The following is a 14,911-nucleotide window of genomic DNA, read 5'->3' as shown; positions in this document are numbered from 1 at the left end:
AAATTACCATTTGCCGGCTGTCTTGGTTAATATGTGGAGACCTGTGTTGGGTAGCTTGTTAAAAAAAGGGACCGACTTTGATTGATTGCACTGTTTCCTACTCTCATTCATGTAGAAAATTGGCAAGGCCGAACTACGAACACCTTAGAATGAGCCCTGAAGCGTTCCACGAGGATAGGGGAGTGTTATAGTCCGTCTGTGAAAGACTTTACAGCTTTTGTTTAACTCCTGCCTATTGTTTTTAACTATTTTATTTCTTGCACACAGTGTCGGCTGTGCTGCTCAGATGTTGAAAGAAAAAATGCAGCTGTGTCAGTACCAGACAAATATCCTGAAGAGTACTCGTTTACTAAAATCTTTCTTCAGGCTTCTCTGTTTCACCTGCTAAAGTGTTTTACTAATGGACCTCAGAATCGTTGTAGCAACGACATCAAGCTTTCTCTCTAATCGTGCTGTGTGCTAGCTGTTTTCTGGGAAATGTCCTCAGAGTCATCATGCAGAAAAAATTGCAATAGATGTTTTTCCACCTCCGCTCGCGGCGTTTCTTATTGGCAGAGCTGCTTTGCTAACTGTGTTTCCGATGGTGGTGATGGCAGAAAGGGCTTTGATGCTGCTGCCTGTGTGTGTGTGTGTGTGTGTGTGTGTGTGTGTGTGTGTGTGTGTGTGTGTGTGTGCGTGCGTGTTGTAGCAGCAGTCGAGGGTTTGTACCCTTAAGTTTGAATTTAGATTTGACCTCCGATCAAAATCCCAACTCAGTATCTTTGTTTTTTCTTTCTCTCTGCCTCTTGATCCCATCCACCTTCTACTCCACCGCTCTCCTTGACCACTCATCCCATTACACCAGCTTCGATTTTAATTCCCCCCCGCCCCCTCTTTACTATCTTCCCTTCCCTCCTTGCTTTAACCAGAAGCTATGACTCAGATAGGAGAGGTAAGAGAGGGCAGCTTCCCCTGACACTGCATGAGGATGTGAGCAGAATAGCTTCACCCGCTTTTAATGCACACACACCACACAACACACACACACACACACACACACACACACACACACACACACACACACACACACACACACAGGGGTGTGAATCTTTAGTGGTCTCACGATTAGATTACAATTATCTTGTCAACAATTAAAATCGATTTGATATTCGGATGCATCACAATGTGTCACCGCCTCAATACAATATTCACAAATTCAAGCAGGCATACAGTGTGTGTGTGTGTGTGTGTATGTATAATATATAATATATATATATATTATATATATATATATATATATATATATATATATATATATATATATTATAAATAACTCCCCTTTATATTGTACCTGCTCTTAAAAAAAGACACTTCCTGAATGTATCTGAACACAGCAGACAACTGACAGTAAGTCTGCTACAGTTGATTACTGCATCAATGCAAAATGATTAATGTCTACACCCATAACACACACACACACACACACACACACACACACACACACACACACACACACACACACACACACACACACACACACACACACACACACACACACACACACACACACACACATAAATTCACACGCACTCACACATCTCTCTCTCTGTTGCTGTTGAATCCCAGTACAAGCACAAAGCTCCACGGCCATATGGTGTGTCCCCCCCCCCTTTCTCTCTCCTACTGGGTAAACAGGCCTTGGAAAACAGCATTTCTCTCAGACCGTTGTTTGGCTGCTGATCTCCCTTGAACAAATCTCTTTGTGTGTGTCATTACTGAAAGCGTTTGTTGATAACATTACATTACACTCTCAACCAGTGCGGCATGCTAAAATGTAAAACCCTATAGTCCATACCCTTTGCCTCTTGTGTTTGCTGTCACTATGTGATGTGTAGTGTTTTAATAAGACAAAATGTCTGCATGCCTAAAACTGGAAACAAGAAGTTGTAAAAAAAATGCACCTGCCTTACCAAACCCAATCACAAAATGGGGCTGGACCAGAGAAGAGCACTCTATTAAGTCCATGTCAGACACTTTATAGATTCACCTTTTATGCCTGAATTCCATTATGTTGGGAATTGGCACATCTCCACTAACAGGAAGTTACAAATTACAATGTCAGAGTACTTCTAAGAAAGACTCAACAATAATCCGGCCTGTAGCCTCTTTTCACTTCTTGAGTATAAAGTTTTGACGACCTCAGGTTGGCAAAAAAGAGCATTTGTTTATTTACGTCACATTGCAGAATCTTTTCAAACTGTTGAAGCATATTTCCTTTTACTTTTAATGAATGTACCCTACTAACAAGTGATCCTAACAGTGTATCCTCTGTGTTGTTGAGCTCCATTGTTGCCAGAAAAACTATCAAAAACATCAAAACGCCTCACAGGCTCTGGGTGACATGTTTGTTTTTATTATGAGCATGGAATTCCTAGTTTATTTTAAGTCCATTCCACATACGCACAGTCCTGCTGACGTAAATACCAGAGCACGGAATTTATCTTCGTTTTTCAGCACCGGGGGTTGCTGCTTGGCTGTGTCAATTTCTGAAAATGATTGAGAACTAAAAATCAAAACTATATATTTGTAACCTATTTTTAAATGTTTGAATCTTCAGTGTAGAACCACATTATAACGGACAGGAAGGAAGGTCGGAAGGTTCTGACAGACAGCTACATGACTTCCTACTTTTGGACTCTTCATGAGAATAGCTGACAATATATATTATGTAAACCTTATATTTTACAATAAGTTTGCATTGAAACGTTAAGCCAAAACATATTAAAACACCAGGCCAAGTATAGTAGAGTTCTAAAGCTTGTAAACTGACTCTGTAATATCCAGCCTGTCCTCACCCAGAAAATTGACAGAATAGATTGACTGTGCGAGCAGCTTATGACACCCATATCTACTTGTATTGTTAGTTAGCGACCTCACGTTTCACGTGTTTTTCCAACCCAAACTATAGTACTAAAGTATTTTCCTTAAACTTAACTAGATCCATTTCGCATGTTTAAAACTGCGACCATTACCTTAACTAGAACGTTCACATTATAAAAACTGCCCCCGCGGTCACAGATTTTGGTCCGATGTTATGGTCCCGTGTTTAAAATGGCCTAACACGACGTTAAATAACGTTAAATATTGCTAATGACTTAAACTTTATGTTTGTGAAGGAATGTGTCATTTTGTCTTTCAAATATCGTTAAATGTTGCTTTAATGTGAGATGCTAAGCTTTTGATAGATGTCGCATGGCCATATATTTTGAAGATTTAATGCTTTAAAGTTATAAAAATGTTTATAAGTGGAGGTAACAGCAACAAATTTTTACCGTTCACGCTAAGAAGATAAGTGTTTCTTTAGATGGATTAAAGAAATATAGATGCCAAGGCCACTAGCTTTATTTTTTTGTCTGCCATCCACTAAACAGTTGTATTTACCTAGCTAGGGTGAGACCTTGGCACTCTCACAGAGAGACATGCTAATAAACCATGGAAGCCACACATTACTGTTTCTAGGGAGGATTCATAAAATCACCACATCTATGTCTGATGTTGATTATCTACCCCAAATTGCTAAAATAAATAATAAACCCTGGTGTTGTATTGTCAAACGTTGTGTACTTCTTTTAATCAGGACACAATAAGTACTTGTGTCTACTTGGTGTGTTTCCACACACTTTTCCACACAATAAAGACTGAAAAACCTAGGGGTGTATCAAAGTGAAAATCTAAACAAAAGATCATTGCAATTTTCAAAGAAGCTGCCCTCGACTATGCCTTTCACAAACTAAACTAAACTTCGTGAAACGACTGTGTACCAAAGAGGAACAGGACTTAAATCGTGACTTAGGTTTGGCTACATTGTAAAGTAAGGCACAGGATGCTTTTTTTTTCTTCTTCATGGGTTTATCTTAGGTACTGTACAGTACAATACCCATATTGCCATTTTAGCAATATGTGATATATAAGAGGAGGGCTTCACAATAATAAGAAGCACACCTTTGCTCTTCACTCTGCTCTCTTCAGCTGGGCTGAAGTTTGCCTCTAGTTGTTGATTGTGAAAGTAGCCGTAAAAGTTGATAGCCAGACTTCAGTAGTTACTCAAAATGTTTTCTCTTTAGAGGCCCTTAAAACTACTTTTTGGACCTCTATCTGTTATTTGTCTTTTTGAAAGCAGCAGAACAGACTGCATGCTGATTACAGATGGAGCCAAATTAAAATTCACAGCACAGTGCATCATAGCCCCGACCAGCATGCTGTCACACGCGGGGAAAACTGGTTTCTATGGGTTGAGTAATGACTCAGCATAAGATAAAACACCTTGGTCCAAATAAATCACTGCATGTGTCTGTCCTCTGTATCAGCGGAGAATCAGCACATGGTCAAATATGTTGTAAGGTGAAATCAAACGGCTAAAAAGTAACTCCTAAAATCTACTTCCACTCAGAGAGTCAAAGCCACACCATGCTCATATGCGCCCTAATTTCATGCTGTATAGTAATTATGTGCAGGGTTTGGATATCTACTGTGTTCATACTGAAAAAATGTGACACATGACAAAAGTGAAAATATAAAGGAAAAGTTAAACCTTTTGGAAAATATGCTTAATTGATTCATGTTTGTCTTGACGAACCAGCTAGCCACTGGGCAGATGGATAAACTGTAGTTTGTAAAGAAATAGTTAAATTGATCACTTCACTTTCTTTGGGACATCACAACATCACAGAAGTATGCACAACTTAATATTTGGAGAACGATTGTGGCTTGGATTAAAACACTCCTAAGGAGCATGCATTTCCTGGGTGAAATAGAAAGTTCTGTGTTTTAGCGGTCAGCCGCGTTCTTATACATCAGCAAAAAAAAGGGTATTGCTTACGTATTAGACTGCTTAACTTTTTGTAGCTTTTTGAAAGAATGGTTCATGAGAACAGGCTGATGTGGTATGGTAAAGGACACGGCTTCAGTTTACCTGCGCAACAGTCTTCCCTTTAATCATATTCTCAACAATCTCATATCCCGTTCAGAAGAATCTCAAATATAAAATGTGAGATATTACAATATGTGCTATATTGTGGCCTACCGTTCTTGAGTGATGGTTTTCATGATCCATTCGAGCTTTGTTTCCATGGTGATATTGAGATTACTGTCTCATGCAAATGCGGATTATTGTCCATGCAAACAGTTGCCGTAAATGCAAACAGACATATGCAGGAGAGGGATATAAGATTCATATAGACAGTGTATTGCAAACAGGCCTGGGCACACACACACACACACACACACACACACACACACACACACACACACACACACACATATATATATATATATATATATATATATATATATATATATATATATAATTGTAATTGTAATAAATCAGCCTATTTATAAAAAATTACTTTAATGTTTGGCTCACAAAGGTAGCCATCCACAGATACATGTTCCACGTGAATGTTTAACAATTAAAAGATAATGTATGATCTAGTATTCTATGCACTCAAAAAAGATATGTACTAAGGATTTATGCTTTCAAAATGCAAATTAATTGTATACATAAGAAGTAGGGGTCCCTGCGTTGAAGACCCCTGCTTTAAGAGCCTGGTGATAATTTTGGTATGACTTATAGATGATGTAAAAGAGGCTAAATACATTATCAAAAGGTCACAAAGCATATTCAGATAATCATGTATCCACTAAAGATACAACACGTAAAGGTTTCATTATGTGCAAGGGAAAGTCGTGTGTGAAATCGGTACTTCACAGCCCCCTCTGAAATCGGCCTTACTTTGGTCTAGTTAGAGGACAGGCTTGAAGGACGACCTAATGTGTGTACATTGGAATAATGGACATTAGTAGCCTACTCTGTCTCGACCGCCATATTCTTTCAATATCAGCCGAAAGCTCAGATCAAGAATCTCGAGTTCTCCTTAATAGTTGTTTATAACTCCTAAAGTTGGGGGATTCCAATAAGTAGTCATTTCTGCTCATCGCCGTGCCCTCCGGTGACAGCGGCGATTGTTATCGTTGTCTTGGGGGAACCGAGTTTAGAGATGGAGAGAGGGAGAGAGAGAGAGGAGAGAGAGAGAAAATACACTTGTGGCATTACAACCTCTGTGAAAGGAAACTCGGACGTAAGCTGCATTTCGTGGTGATATTTGGGATCTAGGTTTTTCTGTTTAAGTCCCGTGATACAATGTTTGGTGTTTTTGTAATTTTGTCATGTATTTCTATTGTCATTAGTGTTCATGTATTAGTTCATTTGTATTTGCTTGAGAACATTTCCATACTTTTCATGATTATTTTTTTTCCTTTTTTTAAAAAACAAAACAAAAAAACATACAACTCACGGCATGAACACATCACCTCTAACTCGCCATCACCACCTCCCTTTACAAAATTTAAGACAAGTTTCAATAATATCCACAATATTTGATATAACTAAACAAAAAACAACAACCTGTTTCCATACTAAAGAAAAAAAAAATACTGTATTACTGTTTATAATATCAAATGAATTATTTTGATTATTGAAATTCTCAATGTAGCACCAATAACAGTTTAAGTCATTTGATTTAATTAGGGTGATACAAACTTAGTATAGACATTGTGTATGAATGCAATGTTCAATAAAGTATGAAAAAAGAAATCTTAAGTCACATTGACGTTTGCAACAACCCAATTTATTAAATGTCACATAATAAGGTATCTTATTATGTTAGATAGATTATTAATATTCCGGTCTAGACAAGAAGAGTTTTTTTGAAATATGTTTATTTAATATCTGTTGTAGAGGTTGGGGTGGCGCCTGGGTAGCTCACCTGGTAGAGCGTGCGGCCATGTACAGAGGCTCAGTCCTTGACGTAGCAGCTGCGGGTTTGGTTCCGACCTGTGGCCCTTTGTCCCCTTTCATGTCTAAAGCTGTCCTGTCCGAAATAAAGCACAAAAAAACATTTGAAAAGAGAAAAGAAATTGGAAGTGTTGGATGATATTGTAGAAAACTCAGAGATAGAAATCTCCACCAAACCGTATAATCCAGACCATCTGCATGGATAGATAGCACTTGAAGTTAATTATCAAAGGTTTTCTTTTTGTAATTATGGATGAAGTGTCCAGTTCATATAGCCTTATAGCGACAGCAGGCACAAAAAGAGCCGGGTGACATTATTAGCATCACGCTGTAGCCTGAAAGTTCCTGAGGGCCTGTATGATTTTGTTGCAGCTCCACTTCAACACTGCGCCCCTCATCGTATCCAGAAGCACTCTCCAATAAGATGAATGATTTTATTCCACCACTGACACATCACTGTGATGTTATTGCCTGGAACAAAACAAAACCTCCCCACTGGGTGCTTAAATCTGTCAGCGTTATGTTGTGGGATTCTTCCCAAAAAAAAAAAGTGCCCGGAATGTCCCTTAAACAACACCAGACAGACTACTTCACTATCATTTCTTTTGTTATTATCACATTGTATTAATCTGGCCACCGTAAGTTTAAACTCCCATTGAGGATTTTTTTTCTAATTATATTAGCTGTGCTTGAGTAAGCAGACGTGTTTTTCCTCTCATTTTAATGCAAAGTACAATCTGTACAAATGTAAGCAAAACACTCAGAATTCTCGGTAATCTAACACATTCTGTCAGTCCAAGTGCTCTGTCAATCAATTAGGGAATGGGGGACAACAAAAAAGCTTTGTGCTGGAATCCTCTGTGTTGGTACTGCCTATCTATTTATCCTTGGGTTTAAGATTAGGCCTGCAGAATGCTTAAGATAGATGCTATGTCAATTTCATTCTAAAGGAATTGAAATTCCTTTAAACTAAAAGGTTTAGCAAATCTGCATTCAGAGAGGGGCTGCGCTAATAATGCGGCCTAATCAGATTACTTTGATCCATTGTAAAGCCGGTGGGTGGCCACTTTCTCTTTTTTTTTACCTCCCTTTCCACCACTTTCTTATTTGGCTCTGCATTTTTCTGTCTTCCTCCGCAACTCTTTCTTTCTCTCTTTTTCCCGTTCTTTTTCTATCTCTTCTTATGTTCTCCCACCTCTCTGCTGGGTGGTACCATACACGGCAGCGGCGGTCTCATTAATCCCACGCTCATGACAAACTAGTCCCCAGGGAGAGAGAGAGAGAGAGAAAGAGCGCACACTTTTTAAAAAGTGCCCTGTCACACTCTGGCATGTCATTTGCATTTAGGTTGAAACCAGTCGGGACTCCTAAATATCATCTGTTGGCAGAGGGAACTCCCTTTTCACTGCGGTAGGAGGGCATCAGTTATTGTCAGGCCAAACCTTGTTATACTCTAACAACTTTACACACACACACACACACACACACACACACACACCACACACACACACACACACACACACACACACACACACACACACACACACTGCTCTGTCAAAGGAAATGCAAGTGTTTTGGTTTGTAAATAGGTTATAATCTTTATAAGGGTTATGGCTTTATCCAGCATGCAAGTGGATCCTTTGCCAGTAATCAGTGTAATGGGCTGTCTGACAAAGAAAGTGGTGTACACTCACACGGCGGGGAAGTCAAGCTCTAGTAGGGACTGCATTGTAATCTTATGTATGTACAATGTGTGCACAAAATATTAATAATGCTTCCTTTTACCATGCATTGTTTAAGCCAGGTAAGTGCTTACATACATGGTGCACATAGTATGAGTTGTCTATTTAGAAACATTAGTTAGCTAGCTAGCTACTTCAAGACATTCTGGGAGATTTAAAAAAGGATCAGGATATTGTATATGTTAGTGTTCTAGGTTACAGTTGGTCATACCATTGGTCTCAGTGGCTATGAACTAGATATTAATATTAGCATTTTAGTATAATGACAGTGAATGCTGAGTCGAGCAGGAATAATGATGATCTAGTTCTTTGTCTTAGTTAAAAGTGTTAGCCTGCTAACTTGTGTCACTTAGTGCTAATGGACGCTAAACACTACAGTACGATCTGAGACTGGCCAGAAAATCCTTATTTTAGCAGGTATAATGGCTTTTAAACCAGTGTGTTAGACACAGTAGACATTTCACTATCAGCCCTTAACTGTCAACCTCATGGTGGTGTGGGATGAAAAGTCAGGGGGCCGATCAACAGCGCCATCCATAGAACCACGCTGCTATCCAAAACTTTAGATTAGAATGCAACACACATGCTTTCTCTTCCTTTTTGGCTAACATCCAATGGCTTATACCCTTTGTATCTATTGTAAAATGTTTTTAAATTGTGTATATGAATATTTTTTATGAAGTTCTCTTGTTAGATGTATGTTGTGATTGATGTTAGCTTTGCATCTAGAACATATTAGTTTGAGAAGATTTACCTACAACAATGTAGTCCTATGTGGTTAAATACTTGGCATGGTCCCAACAGGATGTTCAACACGCCCCCGTTTCAGTTAAAAACGTTGCTATGTTTTGTCGGGCTGGACGTGGCCCATAAATACACAGGAAATGCTTAGTGGCTCATCCTTAACATTCCTGAATGGTGAACTAGACAAAGGAACAAAGAAAACGTGAGTCTGAAAAAAACAATTAATTCTTCAAACTTTCAAAATAACTAAAACCAAACTAACATTGTGTCTTTGCTTAACAAACAGTACTCACTGTAAAATTTCACAAATTTTACCACCAACGAACCTTGGATACTACAGTAAATGCATAAATGTTACCCAAAAGTAATGGTAAAATGATGGCAAACTGAAAATAAACATGTTGCCAGTTTGAAACAACCCTTTTATCCTTAATGATTTGTGTCATTATGTCAAGTATAGTTTAGATTCTCTGCCCGCGCCCGAACCTGACCCGACCGATATTTTCCGCCCTTTCCTTTGACTTTTGGCCTTTGATCAAGCATTTGTGCTTTTTTACTTGCTTTTTACATTACTTTATTAGCATTATTGGGTGGGGAGGAAGCTATGACTCTCCAGCTTCTCCCAGAGCTCTGGGTAGTGCGGCCATTCGGCATGCAGACTACGGCAAAGGGCAGTATTAATTAGGTGATCGAGACAAGAAAGTCTCCTATATGGTTCCAGGGATTTGATTATTTTGCTGCCTTGATCTGCTACCCACACTATTCGGCTGAGGGGGGGAGCTAGCGTTGAGTTTTTATTTTACGTGTCTTCATTTGGATCCATTTGCGATCCATTCCCTTCTGAATAAGCAAAGAAAACAACACAGTTTATATGCTCTGTCCTTGTTGCATTATTCATTAAGATGATTCTAAACAGATTTCTGTAGTTCAAACAACTCGGAATTGTAGTTGAGAACGTCAGTAATAACAGCCCACGTATTAAAAAATTGTCGGGTTTGTATCAGGCTCGGGCTCACAATTACAGTTAATTTGTCGGGCGGGGCCTGGCTCAGACACAATGTCACTGGCTCGGGTAGGGTCAGGCTTGATTTTTTTGGGCCGGATCTAAGCTCTCAAGGCATGAATAGATACCAGATGAAGCAGACCAAATAGAAGAACCTATAGCTTTGAATCAATTGAGACATTGAGAATGTAAATAGATTCTTCTTATATAGCGCTTTTCTAGGCTTAAGGACTACTCAAAGCGCTTTTACATAGTGCAGGAACCATTCACCATTAACACACATTCACACACTGCGGCCGAGGCTGCCATACAAGGTACCACCTGCTCATCAACACACAGACACACACACACACATTTACACTCTGGTGGTGCAACGAGGTTCATTGTCTTGCCCAAGGACACTTTGACATGGAACTGCAGGGCCAGGGATCAAACAACCAACCTTCGGATCTACCCCTGAGCCACAGCTCCACCCTTGTCCAGGTGCAAAGATGGTGTAACTCGACTTGTTCCTTAAGTTTTGCACACTGTGTAAAACTTTGATCAGCAGTAAAATATTGCTTGCAACTACATATCGGGCTGTAATCAGTGTAATGGTCTTGTGGAACATGTAGCCTGTGTTTATATATAGATCTTTCCACAAGGCCTTGCAGTGATGAGTAGGTTTTTTGTAGTAAGAGCTGAGTGTCTTGAGCGTTTCATGTCTTACCTCCTTACTGCTCCATCGCCTTTCACTCTTGTTCCCGTCCTAATTCTCCTCTCCCATTCCAACACAAGTGCCTTAACTTACTGGTTGAGTCACTCAGTTCTGGGATCTTTTTCTTTTGATCAATCCTAATCCTCATTATTATTTACAGGCCGTGATTTCACCCTGCAACCATTGCTGCGCCGCAGCACGAATAAACCAGCACATAGTATTGACTTTGATCAATTATGGACTATACGCTGATGGACTGTGTCTTTCTGATCTGCATTGTGCTTGCACTTCTTATGTTAAGTTCATTGTGACATCTGTGTGTAAAATAAGCCTTATATTATTTGATAGCTTGTATACCAGTAGAGCTGGCCCAATACATTTGGGTAATAGATTTCTCTATAGCACTCGGTCATGCTAGCAATTAGTGTAATAGTCTACTACGTGGCAGAAAGTGCAAAGTAATCCATAAACAATATAAGGGTGTGTACTGTGTACCATCCTGCAAAGTTGGCATTAAACTGGATCTGATCTGCAAATTCCTAATTTAAAATTGAAAGGGAATGAGGGCCTTAGCTTCCAACAACATCAACTTATAAATCAGTAATAAAATAATGACAATAAACTGAATAGCTACTACTATAACTATGCAGTTGAGAATGTAGCACATATAATATTTTTAGGAGAATTTGAAAAATATTAGCACTTAAACATCTCTGTGTTCTGCTTTCTGACAATATATTTTTCCAGATATTCATTTGGGTTTTTAAAGCTTTAGTGCGTAACTTTTTTTAATATTAGTGAACGTCCGTTACATTCAAGCCATTGCCAAATGAGTTGCTAATTAAGACCATCAGCTCCACACAACCCTCTCTGTATTTCTCAGTATGTTCAGAAGATTGTGTAGTCTTGACTTTCCCGAGCAGAAACTGTGATGAAGATAATTACCTCTTCTGAAGAGTCCATGTTTTTTTTTTATTTATTTTTTTCTTAAAGGGGCTGTAAGTAGGATTGTTAAGATCCAGGACTTTTGAACTTTTAAAATTTTTTCAGTTCCTCGCCCCTTTCTGCTCCCCCCCCCCCCCACAAGGGAGAGCTGTGTACGATAGAGCGCGTGTAAAGCAGGGAGAAGAGAGAAGGGGAGGAGCCCTATCCCCAGCTCGTGTGAAAGGGGGATGGGAGGACGCAATGAAATGCGTGTGCCTGAGCGGTGATCGATACACAGTTAGAAAGGGTCTACTTGAACATAGGGTCAGTGTCAGCAAATCTAAAGGAAAGTTAGTTTTCTATGGCTTTCCTACTGCACCTTTAACATACTGTATGTCCTCCTGGTTAAAAAAAAAAGTCCTTACCCTTTCAATATGTCTCCGCGCTGGCCACAGCATTATGTTTTTTGGTTGCCTGTCCCACTTTTAATACCTGTTTCATCATTTAGATAGTGTCTTGGTTGATTCTAATTTGGTTAAAGGTATTTCACTATAATTTCGGGATGAATAAAGTATCTATCTATCTATCTATCTATTTCATATAACCAGTGTTTCAACAGCATTTAGATTACTGCATTTTAATGCAGAGTTGAGACCTGCTACACATTGGCGTCCCGGTTGCACTTTCAGTGATCTCTATTTTGATTTATGTCTTCCACTCAGTGCTCTTACTGCTCATGACTTATGAGCCTGATGCATCTTTGCTACTCTTCACACTTACATAACAGAGAATTACCCATAAAGCTCTGTCATGCATTTATAATGTTTTCTGTTTCTTTACTGTGCGTGTTTTTGGCATACATCACTAATATTTCAAACAGCGAGGAGTGCAGTGTCTGAGGAACTGAGGTATGACACAAAGCACTATCTTTCTTATGCTCCACTGCTTCCATAAAATCACTGTTTACTCATCTTTATCTCTTGAGTTTCATCATTTCCTGGGATTTCTTTGTTCCTCTTACATGGATATACACTCTTGCAGTTTTTAAAGGGGTTTGATGTACTGTAAATGCAGTGGTAATAGCTGACACTGACTACCCATCCAATGCAATACATCGTCTGAGACCCATTAACGTCTGTACAACATTTGTGCCAATTCGTCCAGTAGATGTTGAGGTATTTTACTGGATGTGTGAATACTTTGACATGTTGGTGGTACTACAGGACAAGTCAGGCGATTGTCAAAGTCAATAGAATTAATCTTCTAGTGCAGTGGTTCTCTATTTTTAGGGGTCGCCAGATGGTTGGGGAGAAAAAAAAAAATATACCATATACTAGACTGAGGAATGCTAATTTTTTTACATTACTGTGGCTTTTTTTATATTTCATGTACAATTTCACTTGTAAATTAGGAGGTCCAGGAACACAGAAAGTAGTCTAATGGGGGGCCAGGGGGAGAGAAAAAGTTCCAAAGCATCAAAAATCAACAAAGCAGGAAGCAGATTGGACAAGGCTAGGTGCTAGCTGCTACAACTAAACTGTCATTAAACCAAAGCATTATTTGTTTACATGTATTAATCAGAGCATTCACAAAATAACTTAAAATCGGCGGGGGGAGGCATGTAGAATCAGCTGTTTACATTGGATTGCAGCGCTCTTTCTTCAAGGGGGGTGACAAACACAAACTTCACTATTGGGGGGGGGGGAGGAGACCACTGCTCTAGGGAACATAGTTATCTGTACATGTTATGACAATTTATGAAAAAGTTGAAGTATTTTAATGAAACTTTTGCATGGCACTATTTATTTAAACACAAACAACACCAGGAGATGTCTGTTTCTTCCTGGCTGAAGAGTCCAGTGGATCTCCTTCATGATGTTGACAATTTGTGCTGCAACAGCAGACGGCCTCTCATTTAGTCCTTTTTGTTTTTCTGTTGTCTTTGGTAGAGATCTCTGGGAATTCAGAGGACATCCCTCTGGTGCGCTGGAAGCAGCAGTGGCTGGAGAATGGCACTCTGCTCTTCCACATCCACCACCAGGACGGCAGCATGAACCCCCCGGAGCCGACCGAAGACCCGGCCAACGATTCGGCGAAGGAGGAGCTCCGCATCCTGCACATCTCTGTCATGGTAAGACTCTCTGCTCGGGGCCTGACTGTTCACAAAGCTGCTAAAAATGGAAACTGTTTTATAGTCTGATATCTTTTCTTTTGACATGCAGTCAAAATAACTTTTTAATTGGCCAAAATCTTTCATTTGCAAAATTAAAATGACAAAGGAAAGAAATTGCTTTTTCTTTCTGGCTGTTTTCATGGAGATATGGATTTCAAGAAATAAAGTTATTTTAGTATTTTCCCTGAAGCTGAAACATTGACAGATATATCTTCTTTGAGATAAGACAACATGTGCCTTCCCCTTTGTTTTGTTTCCCTGTGTATTCCAAATAAAGCTGACTGCACACTTTTTTTAGGGTTTAGGGAGCAAATAAATCATGGTACAATGGCTGCAAAAATGCTTCATTTAAAAAACGTCTCTGTGTCTCAGATTTGTATCACTTGCATAAGAACTCTTTATTGTCCAATCAAAACCTTTTAAAAAGCTGTGTCACTTCACTGGCAGATAAGTTTAGAATGGACACATATAAAGTGCATGGCATGCACTCTAGCCGGTTTTTCTGATTTTTGCCAGAGGGAACGGACATGTTTGACATTGCAATGGATGCATTACAGTACAAGTGTAAAGACATGGAGGACGTCAAGGTGGACTCCTGCAAGGTTTTCCCTACCGTTTTAAGGCCAAGCCGTTATGGGGAACATCTAAGCTGAAGGAATATAAAATCAGTGTAAGCATCAAAACCAACTAAAAGACTTTTCTCAGATCTAATGCATGGAGTTGGTCCCCAGTGGACTTCTTTAGCAAGTTTTGTCTTTAAAGAGTTCATATCATGCTCATTTTCAGGTTCATAGTT

At 39.3% G+C, this 14,911-nt stretch overlaps 1 protein-coding gene across 1 annotated transcript in view; it reads left to right on the top strand.

The window, feature by feature from the left end:
• Positions 1-14,911, top strand: part of LOC116699838 (astrotactin-1-like) — a 372,650-nt gene that overhangs the window by 55,307 nt on the left and 302,432 nt on the right. Inside the window, 1 exon segment of the mRNA XM_032532626.1 lies at positions 13,892-14,073. Within this exon segment, the coding sequence (XP_032388517.1) occupies positions 13,892-14,073 (182 nt within the window).

This window comes from Etheostoma spectabile, chromosome 12 (genome assembly GCF_008692095.1).
Source record: "Etheostoma spectabile isolate EspeVRDwgs_2016 chromosome 12, UIUC_Espe_1.0, whole genome shotgun sequence".
NCBI classification, from domain to species: domain Eukaryota; kingdom Metazoa; phylum Chordata; class Actinopteri; order Perciformes; family Percidae; genus Etheostoma; species Etheostoma spectabile.
The sequence above is the reverse complement of the archived record's forward strand: the minus strand, read 5'-3'. Positions and strand labels throughout refer to the sequence as shown.